The following is a 14,065-nucleotide window of genomic DNA, read 5'->3' as shown; positions in this document are numbered from 1 at the left end:
ACATTGAGTATCAGCCATTTTAGCACTGCTCCTACAAGATAGTGAATACAGCATAATGGACCTCAGCTGCAGTGCAGTTAGTTAGCTTCAACTTCATCTGTGTGGCTCTGATACAGGCTATAGCTAATAATAGCCTTTCTGCAATTCCATACTGTAAGGGGCGCAACGAGACACAGTGCCGGCTTGCATTCACTCCTTTTTGGCCTTTTCCCCCCCCAGCACTTCAAAGTAAATGTACTGTGAAATTATAGTTTTGATTCATAGGAACTTAAGACTTGCTATCTTGAAAGGTAGGGTTTTCAACTCTTTCAAGATGTTCTTTTGGACGCTATACAGACTCTTGTTACATAAGTTGAGCAAGTAGTCCTTTATTATGCTCTCGGGTGGCTTTATGTTACAAATAAACCTGTCTTGTTCCTCTACCTATAGTGGTGAGCATAGCTGGTGCAAACCCCTCATTCAAGGACTCCTATTCATAGATGTATCCAGCCAGTTGTTCTCACCTAATAGCACACACGGAAACTGAAGAGGCTGATCAAAGCAGGTCAAATATTTATAGTTGTGCAAATTGTATTGTGTTAAAAGGCCAAAGTTTCACACAAACGACAGTAGTGGATACTAGATGGCCATATGTCAATAACAGAATCAATACTATATTGATCATTGTTTGTATTTGGGAAAAGCTCTGGTTTGTGTCACGTTCGGGGGGGCACCTGCAAATATTAACACCATCCACCAAGCTAGTAAATGTTAGTTATAGGTCTTGTAGGTTTGCTGTTTCTGCCAGTCACTTTGCAAGATGAATATTTTTCTTCTATTGCTTATTCTACAAATCAGATTGAATTTCTAAATAATGAAAGTGGAGGTTGGATTTTATCACCCACTACTTTGACCAAAGGATCAGAAATTGTGTTGCCTGCTTTGGTCATATTTGCCCAGAATTCTCTCACACAATTCTTGCGTGGCAGCTTGTTGATCAGGAAGTATTTACTCTGAAGATGCTGTGAATTTGGTGCATTGATGTAAAGACTGCAATGGTACCAGCTGATACTGTTCAGCTCACCGAATGAAGCTTGCAGCTGCATGTAATCTGCAGCGCTGTCCTAATTTTGCCATCTTAATGACACTCATTATGACTCTCCATTCACAAAGCAAATGTCGCCATGACAGAAGGAACCGGGTGCAGTTTAAACAGGCTACAGATTACTGTAATTCAGGGAACACATTAAACAATTGCAGCACCCTGAAACGTATTCTTCACAGCAATTGAGGCAATATACACTGAATAGAATCTGCCTCAATTTTCTCTTTTTACCAATCTACAGTGCTCTGCATTTAGCATTATTTAAGTAGTGTGTCAGGTGCAAACTCAGTATGGATATGGGTACCTAAATGTCTTGTCCTGTTTTTACTCTGAGCTCACTGAGACAAATCCATAGGATTCTAATGACATGGCATTGAATTCCTGAATCTTGACCCTTGAAATTAAATTTTGTCTGTCCTGATGATACCTAGATATTTGCTTTGTGAAATCTAGCTCATCACTGTGTTTGTATGTGTTCATACTGAGGCAGCTGCTGCTGTGTTCCGTGAAATACAGAGAGAGAGCAAGAGAGGGGGGAGAGAAAGAGTCCTTAAACGTTGGCTGTTGTGTAATCCCTCCCAGGGCCCCTTTGCTATTTTTGTGCCTGGGTCCGCACGTCACAGTTGGGTATTTTCTCTGGTGACTAGCTCGCATCAATAGATCTTCTAATGTACACCCAGTCAGCCAGCAGCTTCGTGATTGATGGGACTTTACCTTGCTAATTTATTTCATTATCATTTACCCAGACATGTGGAGAATGGAAAAATGGACTATGCAACATGAGGACTGTCACGTGTGACTGTCGCTATGGGACAGGGGACTTTACAAATGTCAGGTTTGTATGAGGATTATGTTTGATATCAGAATGTCAGCTGCCGTACAAGCAGAGGGATGTTTCCCATAGATGTGTGTGTTCTACAGAATACTGAGCAGAATGTACAGTAAGCTGTTGGTTGATTCTGCATGCGATGTGTCGTTACAGTATCACCGGGGGCTTAGAACCCTCCAGGTTCTCTGAAGCAGTGTCATTCGCTCATGATATTTATGGATTTGTTGTCAGTGTAAGCCTTCATGCTTGTTCCCTTTAATGGCCATCTTAGCTCCTAATACTGTAATGCTGTGGCATAATGATGCTTATTTCCATAGCCCTGCATTTGTTTAGCTCATTGTCCGCTTGGATGTGGAAGGTGGTTAAGAAAGGGAGCATGCAAACTGTCCAAATAGATGTCCTCCTAAAGTCATTTGTCCAGCCATGCCAGCGGTTCAATATAATATTCCCTGTATGTGTCATATAATTATAATCAATGGTCTGCCCACAGTCATCCAGAAACACACCTACTGCCACCCACCTGCCTCCTGTTGTGGCACGTCATTGCTGCTGTGTCATACATTTTTCTGTACAGGTTAACGTTTGTTACTAGGAGACCGGGAGATTGATAAATAAAAGGGTGCCTGTGGTTTATGGTTTCTAATACACTAGTCGTGTCTGAGTGTTTCTGTTGAGCAGACTTGTCAATGTGACTTGGGTGAGGGTTGACTGTGTTGGTGCTGTGCTTCACCAGCCCCCCCTATCTTGCTTAGTTCAAAGGTATGCATTGTTTCTGAGGGTCTTATCTCCCTGTCACTCTGCGCCCATATTCCCCCTTTCCCTCCTCTCGCGGCTCGGCGAGGAGAGGATGGAAACTAAAGCAATGAGGTCAGACTGACCTTGAAAGGGAGCTCCCTCCTGGGCCTCTGAATTTTGTTACCCCTCGGGCCACCCCACACTTAGTTTACCTCAGTAAACCTCCCTGCTGGAACGTGGACTGTTCCGAGCCAAGGCAGCCCCCCCCCCCCCTCGCTTGATATGTGTTCCCTATTTTCCTCTGTATCCCCCCCCCCCCTCAGGAAGAAGCCCTCTCAAATCCATCTCACTGCATAGCTATTAAGTCATCTGTAAAAGAACCGAGGAGGTATTTGCCATTCGATTCAAATATGAACAGGGGGTATTATGGTGCTTGCGATGACTGCTTTTTTTTTTTTTAATGCAGCTCTCTCGGCATCTTCTCAAGAGTCACCTTGAATGGAGCGTATCCACTGGTTTATGCCTGAGGAGTGCACGAGCAGTGTGGTAACAAAGAATGAGAGAGTTCTCTCTCGCTAAAGAATGAGAGGGATAGAGAGGAGAGAGAGAGAGAGAGAGAGAGAGAAATAGAAAGCGAGAGTCGGAGGATGTCCTAATTAAGGGGAACTCAGAGGGTTTGAACCAGATAATCTTACATAACCTCGTTAGGGAGGACGCAGCCTTTGATACTGAGAAGATGGAAATGACGTGCCCTCAGAGACCCAGCCTCATGGTATGGAGCTAAAGTGTAATGCCACACCGATTCACAGTAGCCATGGGGGTGAAGCGTGTAGTATTTCTATGTGCAAGTTCTGTATATGAGTATGTGGCCCGTGGAGATCAGCTGATGGACCTTGGCACTAGTGCTGCCAGGACGTTGGGTTTGCTTCCTGTTGGGGACACCCATACTACAAATGTATACACTGCATGGTAGCGTAAGGTGCCATGGGTAGAAGTGTCATATATTCTAGAACATGGATCAGCATGCAATGTATAGCCACGTGATTTTATTTTATTATGGGGTTCTAGTAATACTGGTTCATTGATAGTTCCAGGGAAATCATCGCGTTTTCAATTAATTCAAGTGGAACTTATCTAACCTGCATGCACATACAAACTAACACCTATATGCATTGGAATTAACAGATTATTGTACACTCACATGCTCAGAGATTTGTAATTAGTGTAGTATAGTTTTTATTATTACTCTCCGCAGGAGAGTATTGTTTTCACTTTCTAAATATGACACACCGATTGGTCAAGCCTCACGTGACACGTGACAATACGGTGAAATACTGTATAAATACATGGCATCACTTTGACAGTGTCTGTGCCACTGTCAAAGTGAGGTAAGACAGGAACCATCACGAAATGGCTGCATGGCTGATACATAATTGGCAGATAGGACAGATAGGACACTTATATAGACAGGAGGGATATGACACTTACACAGACGGATAGGACACTTACAGTACACAGACAGGACGGATAGGACACTTATACAGACAGGACGGATAGGACACTTATACAGACAGGACGGATAGGACACTTATACAGACAGGACGGATAGAACACTTACACAGACAGGACGGATAGGACACTTACACAGACAGGAGGGATATGACACTTACACAGACAGGACGGATAGGACACTTACAGTATACAGACAGGACGGATAGGACACTTACAGTATACAGACAGGACGGATAGGACACTTACAGTATACAGACAGGACGGATAGGACACTTACAGTATACAGACAGGACGGATAGGACACTTATACAGACAGGAGGGATAGGACACTTACACAGACAGGAGGGATAGGACACTTACATAGACAGGACGGATAGGACACTTATACAGACAAGACGGATAGGACACTTATACAGACGGATAGGACACTTATACAGACAGGACGGATCGGACACTTATACAGACAGGATGGATAGGACAGTTAGAACATAAGAATTAGAACATTCCCAACATTCCCAACACAAGTCTGGTAAGAGTGAGGTAAGACAGGAACAATCATGAAATGGTTGAGAAATGGCGGATACTGTAACAATTGGATAGGACACTTACACAGACAGGACGGATAGGACACTTACACAGACAGGACGGATAGGACACTTACATAGACAGGCCGGATAGGACACTTATACAGACAGGAGGGATAGGACACTTATACAGACAGGACGGATAGGACACTTATACAGATAGAACATTCCCAACATTCCCAACAGCGGAGAGTTGTGCTCCGAGGAGCACTTTTTCTAGTTATTATTATTATTATTATTATTATTATTATTATTATTATTATTATTATTATTATTATATTATATGCTGCATTCTATCATTGTACCATCATTATTCATCACATTATGTTATTGCACAGTAGCTAGCAAACACTGTTTAACTTTGGTAGCACAATCTTACTTATTTGAATATGCACACCGCCAAATAATCTCTTTCCAGCCTCAGCTGCACTTGGCTCAATTGTCATTGTTGCCAGTCAGGGTTCTGTATTTTTCTTTTTCAATACTGGTAACACAAAATGACTTCTTGAAAAGGTAGATCCAGGTGTTTTTAAGGGACAACAAATGGCAAAATGTTAAACACGGTCTAATTGTTCTTGTTTGTAGATGTCACTCAAATATACACATGTATTTTTAAATCAGGATTTAAAAGTGAAATTAAGAAATAAGTTAAGAAAGCCATGCTAAACAGTCAGTTATGTCGACTGTTCATGAACTCTTTGCGAGATACAGTATACATGTAATGTGAAATACCACTTTAAGAAAAAGTAGTTCATTGTGAGTCTCTGTGATGCCAGATGAAATAACATAATGTGGTGGACATGGATTAGATTCCTATCAGACTCATGTCAGCTCTAGAATATCCTTACACACACACACACACACACACACACACACACACACACACACACACACACACACACACACACACACACACACACACACACACATATACATACACACACAACAAACATATACATATACACATAGACATCCACAAGTACGCACGCACGCACGCACGCACGCGCGCGCGCGCACACACACACACACACACACACACACACACACACACACACACACACACACACACACACACACACACACACACACACACACACACACACACACACACACACACACACACACACACACACACACACACACACACACACACACACAGTTGTGGCTCCAGCAAATGTAGGGCATCTGCCAGGGGTAGGATGAGGTACTGTAGGTATTTTAGAGGCTGGTAAAGAGATTTTTCCATTCCTGCTGTGAACGGTGCTCATTATGAATTTTATACTCACATTTTATTAGGAGGCCTTTTGGGAAGCAATCTTAAATAGGCCTTGCTTTCAAGCAGTAGATTTACACTCATATTCAACAGTGGAATTGTTGATGGTTGAATATTTTTCATCTTCCCTGATCCTCTTTTTTATAGTCACTTTAGTTAGTATGCATTTGTACTTTGTCCACTCCTAAGGTTTGATTAATTTTGTAGACTGCATGGAGCTATATCAAAAGTGAATATTTCATGTCACAATTAGATGTTTGATTCCACTAATTTCTCATTTCTGTCTCCCTTGTGATCTCTTTCAGATGACCCTTCCCTGCAATCAATTTACATGAATGATAATATTACTAAGGTTACATAACAGATATAGTCCTTGAAAAATCAATCCCAAAGAAAGTGACATTGGATTCATGGAGTCACTTGAAACTACTGCAGAGGTGAAATGCTCCACGGGGAGTCAGAAAACAAATGTTGCACAGAAGATGTGCATGTCGGAGCCGATGGCTGCACAGACTAAGAGAAGACCATCAGTGGAATTGGAGGGCAAGGGGTGGCACCGACAACCACAAGGAGGTCAGAACAGAAACACGTGTGGTTCGGCAGAAATGTCTGACTCAGGGAAATCACGGCAATTAGAGGATCAGCACTCCCACCACCACGCCGCAAGCCATCAGGAGTACGAGCTCTCCTCGTATCCACCGCAGGGGGGGGAGCCATTCGCCAGACAGAAGGCTGTAGGTCACTTAGTTTGCGCACAATCCCCAGGCAGCTGTGGCCCCGCTCCTCACAGGAAGTCCCCCAGTTTACCCGAGGCCCTCCAACAGTGTTCCCATTCAGGGCTGGATCAGCTATCTGACAACGTGTGTAAGATGGAACAGAAACCACAAAAACCCGGGAAGTATGTTTGTGATTACTGTGGAAGGGCATGTGCCAAGCCCAGTGTGCTCAAGAAACATATTCGCTCCCACACCGGGGAACGACCCTATCCTTGTGTCCCTTGCGGATTCTCTTTTAAAACAAAGAGTAATTTATACAAACACAGAAAATCCCATGCTCACTCGGTCAAGGCAGGAACTGTGCCATTCTCGGAACTTGGTTCTTATAATGCCAATACGGAACAGGGGTCTTTTGAAGGAGAGGGCGAGTTGTACTCCGATGCGGAGCAGAGTACAGACACAGACGAGGACACTCTCAATGACCCACTGCTGCTGTGTGACTCTCCAGTGGAGGTATCAGATAGCACTGCTGTAAAAGTACTAAATCTCATTGCTCAAAAAAAGGGAGTCACGTCGATGGCGGCTCCGGATGGTTCATCCCAGCTCCAAGAAATCAATGCACCTCCTCCTCCTGCCGTTCCTCAGGCTAGCCGTGCAATCCAATCCTGCACCATCAAACAGAGACTCGCACTCCGGCTCTCTGAAAAGAGAAGCGGAGACTCTGACCAAAACCTCTCCCTCCCCAGCCAGTCCAGCAAGGGCAGCACAGACTCTGGCTACTTCTCACGCTCTGAGAGCGCCGAGCATCAGACCGGCCCATCCAACACAAATGCCAAGTCCTACCAAGAAATCATGTTTGGGAAGTGCTACAGGCCCAGCCCAAAGCAAATGACTGATTTTGTTACTTGCAGCGAGGACTCAAGCGATTACACAGGGAAGCATGCAGAGAAAGGCGTCTCCCGTGTCTTCACGCAGGAGAAAGATACTGTCGAATCCATCAAAATAAACACAAAGTCGCTCACTAGGGAGGAGATAAATGAACCGCTGTTAGACAGTGGCTCCGACACGGGGCCACTGATCAGGAGCAACTCAATGCCAACGTCCTCGGCAGGCTGTCTCAGCATGCCACAGGGCCTCAGGGGCAGCCACTCCTTCGATGAGCGAACATCTACCGGAGGCATGAGAAGACTCAGGAGGCAGGCCGCTTTCGAACACTCTGCACATGACGGGCATACAGAATCTGACAGCCACAGAAAGACACCTGAGAGCAGCGGTGCCCTTTCACCACCAGGATCAGAGATGGAAAGTTACTCCATCACTTCGTCTACCAACATGAACCCTCAGAAATACGCGATGGAACTGGCAACACGCAAGCGTCGGAAAGAGAAGAGGGAAGAGGAGGATTTGCCGGGTCAGTATGAGGGACATCTTGAACAGTGTGAGGAAATGTTTGACCCGACAAAGGACTATGATTCAAAAGTTAGCCAAGGTGTTCTTGGTCTAATGGCGCTAGGGAAATGCCACTCTCAAAGTATGCACGGGCAGCCGGACAGATGTGACATGGACATATCCGTCTGCCCTGAAATCTCTGTCCGAAAAAATGTGGGTAATGTCATTTCTGTCATCCAACACACAAACTCATTAAACCGGTCACAATCTGAACAGTCCGAATCTTACAAGTATCACGGGCAGAGGCAGGAAAACATTTCATCATATCATGCTATGGAGCAGACTGAATCATACGAGATGGAAAGAAATGACAGTAGACTAAGCCAGTCTTTTCAAATCACCCCCAAGCTTGTGCGCCAATCTAACATACAAGTCCCCGAGATTAGGGTCACAGTTGAGCCTGACAGTCCAGAAAAAGCGCCAGAGGTGAAGATGAAGGAGCCAGAGCGACACGTGGAGGAGTTTCAGTGGCCTCAAAGGAGCGAAACGTTATCACAGCTCCCCCCTGAAAAGCTGCCCCCAAAGAAGAAGCGGCTACGCTTGGCTGACATAGAGCTCTCCTCTGGCGAGTCTAGCTTTGAGTCTGCCTGCACCAGCCTCTCCCGCAGCCCTAGTCAAGACAGCAACTTATCTTACTACTCCACCTTCTCCTTTGACAGAGAGGAGAGCTTCAAGTCAGTGTCTCCAGCCAGGCAGGATGAATTTGGCAAACCACTGGAGCTCCTAGCCGTGCCGGGAAGCGGGCACTCCCTCTCTGTGCTCCACCAGCGTCAACAACATGAAATGAGACGCTCCTCCTCGGAGCAGGCGCCTTGCAACTTGCGCAAGGAGTTCCCAGAGGTACGCAGCATATCATTTGACTACGGCAGTCTCTCTCCAACATCCAAAGTTAGACACGCAGAGCTCAGCACTGGCCACTCTGCTATGAAGGAAATTAGGAGGGGTAACTTGGTGCGTCAGGAGTCATTGAATATGGACACTGAATGGATGCAAGCCCCCCCACAAATGTTTCCCCAGTACCTCAGCAACACCCTTGCATTCACTCCAAGTGGGGTGCTGCCACAGACTTTCCCAATATTTGCCACAGGAAACACATGCACCCAGCAGTCACACCCTAGTCTGTTAGTTCCTGTTAGAATTCAGACCTACGTGCCATCCTACGGTAGCATTACATACACTACAGTATCACAAATTATAGACAATCAGTATGATGGCCTTAGCCCCACCCCCGCCACAGCCACATCTCAGAACCAACTCTCGCGCTTGTCCGCAAGTCTTGATTCAGCGAATGTTCTAGGTCATACAAGGGCACTTTCAACGCACACTCTCAACATTGAGGCCCTCGATTTGTCTTCGACTAAGCTCAAGACAGGCATCCCTCTGTCTCTGACCTCTAGAACTATCTCAACCACCAATGCCTCCAGCGGCGGGGCAAACAAGCGGATGCTATCACCTGCCAGCAGCCTGGATGTTTTCATGGAGGTCAAACAACAAAAACGTGTGAAAGAGGAAAGAATGTTTGGTCAGATTGTAGAGGAGTTGAGCGCAGTGGAGTTAGGAAAATGTCATTTGACCGACGACAAAGGCCACAGGTCAGAGACACTGCGGAGTACGTCCACACCTCATGCTCAGGATGTCTCACAAATAGGCAAATATATCCCGCTGCAGCAAAAAGCTTCAGAAGCCACTGATGGCGCTGATTCAGCCATGGAAAGTACCTCCCTGGAACCCAGCTCACCACCGTACTCCATGATGTCAGTCAGCAAAGCGAAAGATGTTGGCACGGACAAAAAGGCACAGCTGGTTACCAGTCAAGACGTCCTGATCTCAGACACAGAACATTCAAGAGTGTTATCTCAGTTTCCAAGTCTCCGCACTACAACAGGTGTGAGCTGGTGCTATCTCAACTACACCAAGCCAAGCTGCTCTCACAGCAACACCCCTTTATTCTCTGTGTACACCACCTGGTGTGTGAGTTCACACAACCCAAACCCCCCTGACCTGAGCACCAGTACCGCCTTGGCTCTCCTGCGGTCTAAACAGAGGGGTGACAACGTGATCTACACTGTAGCAACCATGTGTCAGCCTGGAACAGGCAAATTGGTCTCCTCCTTAATCTTATGGAGGCAGAAGATGGAACAGGTGAGAATATGGTCTTCTACTGAGATCATTTATAATGCAAAGTACTGCTGACAGTCATCCTTTGTTTATGATTTATAGTGCATATCCCTGCTGGGAACAATACATATTTTCATATAACATTTTAGAATGACAAAATGTCAAAAAAGCTTTAAACTTGAGTTTCAGTTCAAAGAGCTTCAAAGGCCAGAGGGGCTACGTATATAACGTGCTCTACACATAAATGACCATGTAGATCTTCATTTTAGATGCTGTACACACACGGGAGTCACAACGATTTCCACGACAGCATCAATATGGGTGTTTGCAATGGGCACCATGCTACCACATGTATAACATACAGCCTCTTTAGAGCATCGCATTACATTGTGTCGATATCCTGTGTGCTTAAACTGCGTGTTGACAGAGTGTTTGCTCATCTGATTCAGCTGCAGAGGAAACCGGAGCTCAAAGAGGTGGACATCACCTATGGAAAGAAGACGAAGGACATCGGCTCCAGAGGGAAAAGTGCCAAAGAGGAATGGAAAGAGAGGGAGGCAGTCACCACCCAGGCAGTGCCAACACGCATTAAGATCTTTGAGGGAGGGTCAGTGCACTTATTTACCATAATAACTTTCATGTGGCGTAAAGCTACTTAACTCAAATACTTTACGCAAATAGGAAATTTGTTGAACAGGCTGAGTAAAAGAGAAAGCCATTCACAACCCAAACAGTGCAAATGGGTATTAAAATCTTTGAAAGAATCTCATTCCAGTGAACTGTTTGAATAATATCTGTAATTTGTGGGAAAATAGCTACAGTACGCATGTTTATAATAATGATATTGTGATATTTATAGAAATCGATTCTAGAAGAAGACTGTTAAATTAATCTTGAAGGTGGTCTTATACAGTATAAACACTACGCTGGCATTTCGCATACGTTTAAATGAACATTTAAGATATTTGAAGTGATTGAAGTAAGAGATTGTTCCCACCTCTCAGGTACAAGTCCAATGAGGACTACGTATATGTCAGAGGTCGAGGTCGGGGGAAGTACATTTGTGAGGAGTGTGGCATCCGCTGTAAGAAGCCCAGCATGCTGAAAAAACACATCCGAACCCACACAGATGTGAGGCCCTACATCTGCAGGGTCTGCAACTTCGCTTTTAAAACTAAAGGTGAGCCTTCTACCATGAAACAAATTAGCAGAAATTAGGCTATGGATCATTACAATTATGTGTCGTTACATATGAGACTCAAGGCGAGGAGACAAATTGCTAAATTGTTTTGAAATAATAACAGTAAATCATCAATAAAGCATACTTTATCCATGTGCAGGAAACCTGACCAAACATATGAAGTCAAAAGCACACATGAAGAAATGTCTTGAGCTGGGTGTGTCTGTCACAGTAGATGACACTGAGATTCAGGAACATGGTGAGATACTGAATTCTGTGTGAGATGATGGAATGTTTTACATTATTCTTTAATTCAAAGGATCCCAATGGCCCTCAGATTTAAACTTAACTTACACTGACGATTTACTGAACACTTACAGTATTACACATCACTAAAATCCAATCCAATAAACACATAGATATATAAAGACATAACTAAATATGGACAAATCAAAGCCTTCTGGGTAAATAACATTCAACTTTCATTTTCTTAACATCAAAGTGGACGAAATCCAGCGAGAGTCCAAGACTGGCCTGCCTGGTGCAACTAAACACCAGTTCTCCGATGCTGACGACTCTGATGGCATGGATGAGGACATTGATGAAATCGACGAAGACGAGGATGAGGATGATGAGTACGAGGGCGACTCCACTCCCAAGCTCCGTTCCAGAAGCACGAGCCCCCAACCTTGTGGTGTCACTTCCCTGTCGGTCACAGCCACAGCTGCCATCCATGGCTGCTCCCTCACCTCTCTGCCCGGTGCTGAGATTCGCCACCAGGCAGCTTCTGGTAGGCGGACTGGGACAGTCATTGACCGCAGGGCTGTCCTCGGCATGGCTGACCCAGAGCAGAGAGAAAGATCCGTGGACGAGGATTCCCTGACGATGCTGTCTCCTGACCAAGGATGTTTCCTGTTTGATCCTTACTCCTCTTGTCTTCTCTCCCCTGGCTGGGAGTCCCCCCTTAGGGAGCCCTCACCTTCACGGCTGCGCTACCCTTCCCCGAGGAGGGAGCTGTCCCCTCGAGGTCGCTCCTCTCTGAGATGGGACACCTCCCCGCTGAGGCCCAGCTCCCCAAACTTCATACCCATCCAGCACCTGTCCCCCGGGTCCATTGAAAGACCCCTGTCACCTGGAACAGCAGAGCTGGCTGGGAAGCGTGAGCCATCAGCTAGAGGCAGGCAGAGGGTCGTGCTCAGGGCTGTGTCACCTCGCAGGGGCTCACACCAGCACAGAGGCACTGGCGATAAAGCCAGACACCATGCAAAGATTGACCTGGCACAACAGCAAGGAGCCTTCGAAATGGAATTGGTATGCAGCAAGATAAAGTTACTATGCCCTATTTTACTGGCTTAATTAGTAATGGTTAATATTATGCCCATGAAAATATGAAACATTTGGATTTTAATGCCATGTTTTTGTCATGTGAATGCATATTTTTTGCATGCACAATTAGACATTAAACGTTTATTTTGTCACTGACTTTTCTACATTTTATTTGTATCATTTACAATTTTACCATAGATGCCAGCCAATACAAAGAAACAGGAAGGCAATATATTACTACACATAAGATATTTAAAAAACAAATTCCCGAACTGATATATTCCTTCTTTCATACAAGGAATCAGCTTGGAGACTTTAAAACCGTAAAAAGCATTCTGATTTCTGCCAATGTGTTGCTTTAGGATCAAAGGAGCAGTTTGGCCCTCTCTTCGCCCATCGCTGCCAGCCCTCATCACCAGAACCTCCTCAGCCACCTCCCACTCCACTCTCAGCAGCCAGCACAGAGCTTACTCCCCATGCTTCCCATCGGAGGCGTCCAGATGTTGCACTCCCCGCCTCTTTCCAGCGCCGATGTCACCCCACCTTCCTCAGCTCTGAGCCCTGAGAGCCAGCGCTCCAGCAGAGTGGAGATAGCCGGAGAGGAGGGGAGGGGAGGGCACATGCATGACCGACCGTCTGGCCATCAGGCGGCAGCTCAGGATGCTCAAGGGGAAAGCCCTGAGCCCCTCGTCAGGGACACCAAGCAGGAGGTGAATGTCCACACCTGCATGACAGCCATCGCCTCCCTGAGGATCACCACAGAGGACCCTCACTAGGAGGGTATACTTTTCTCCCCTGCTTTTCTCATTCTCTCTCTCTCTCTCTCTCTCTCTCTGTTTCTCTTGAGAGAGAGACCCAGGAACAGATAGGACACCAGAGCGCAGTCCTTTTTGCAACCTTACCATTGCCAACCTTACAGGCACATAACCTCATCCATATCCCATTATAAGCACTCTAATAACACGTCCTCTGGTCAGCATTGTGTGTGTGTGTGTGTGTGTGTGTGTGTGTGTGTGTGTGTGTGTGTGTGTGTGTGTGTGTGTGTGTGTGTGTGTGTGTGTGTGTGTGTGTGTGTGTGTGTGTGTGTGTGTGTGTGTGTGTGTGTGTGTGTGTGTGTGCGTGCGTGCGTGCGTGCGTGCGTGCGTGCGTGCGTGCGTGCGCGTGCGTGCGTGCGCGTGCGTGCGTGTGTGTCTGACATACAGACAGCTGATGTTCAGCGCGAGTCTCGATCAAACTTTCACAACAAAGGAGCAACCCAT

At 45.8% G+C, this 14,065-nt stretch overlaps 1 protein-coding gene across 2 annotated transcripts; it reads left to right on the top strand.

Moving 5' to 3' along the window:
• Positions 1-1,737: 1,737 nt before the first annotated feature.
• hivep2b (HIVEP zinc finger 2b) lies at positions 1,738-13,858 on the top strand. Of its 2 annotated transcripts, XM_084045599.1 has the most exons (7): positions 1,738-1,919; positions 6,323-10,324; positions 10,750-10,907; positions 11,305-11,480; positions 11,641-11,739; positions 11,983-12,791; positions 13,169-13,858. In XM_084045599.1, exons 2-7 carry the CDS (start codon positions 6,428-6,430, stop codon positions 13,580-13,582), a joined length of 5,553 nt encoding a protein of 1,850 aa, XP_083901725.1. In that variant the 5' UTR covers positions 1,738-1,919; positions 6,323-6,427; the 3' UTR covers positions 13,583-13,858. The 2 variants fall into 2 exon arrangements, with proteins under 2 accessions (XP_083901725.1, XP_083901726.1); XM_084045600.1 differs by lacking the exon at positions 1,738-1,919 and having other exon boundaries at positions 5,897-10,324.
• The last annotated feature ends 207 nt before the right edge of the window (positions 13,859-14,065 follow it).

Source organism: Gymnoscopelus microlampas (assembly GCF_963454915.1).
Source record: "Gymnoscopelus microlampas genome assembly, chromosome: 20".
In the NCBI taxonomy this organism is placed as follows: domain Eukaryota; kingdom Metazoa; phylum Chordata; class Actinopteri; order Myctophiformes; family Myctophidae; genus Gymnoscopelus; species Gymnoscopelus microlampas.
Note: the sequence above shows the minus strand (reverse complement) of the source record. Positions and strands in the feature narration are given on the sequence as shown.

Excerpts from the sequence above, each read along its gene's own strand:
- hivep2b (XM_084045599.1), top strand. The coding sequence starts at position 6,428 with ATGGAGTCACTTGAAACTACTGCAGAGGTGAAATGCTCCACGGGGAGT. Across the intron at positions 10,325-10,749 it reads GGAGGCAGAAGATGGAACAG|CTGCAGAGGAAACCGGAGCT; the intron begins GTGAGAATATGG and ends CATCTGATTCAG. Across the intron at positions 11,740-11,982 it reads CACTGAGATTCAGGAACATG|TGGACGAAATCCAGCGAGAG; the intron begins GTGAGATACTGA and ends TTAACATCAAAG.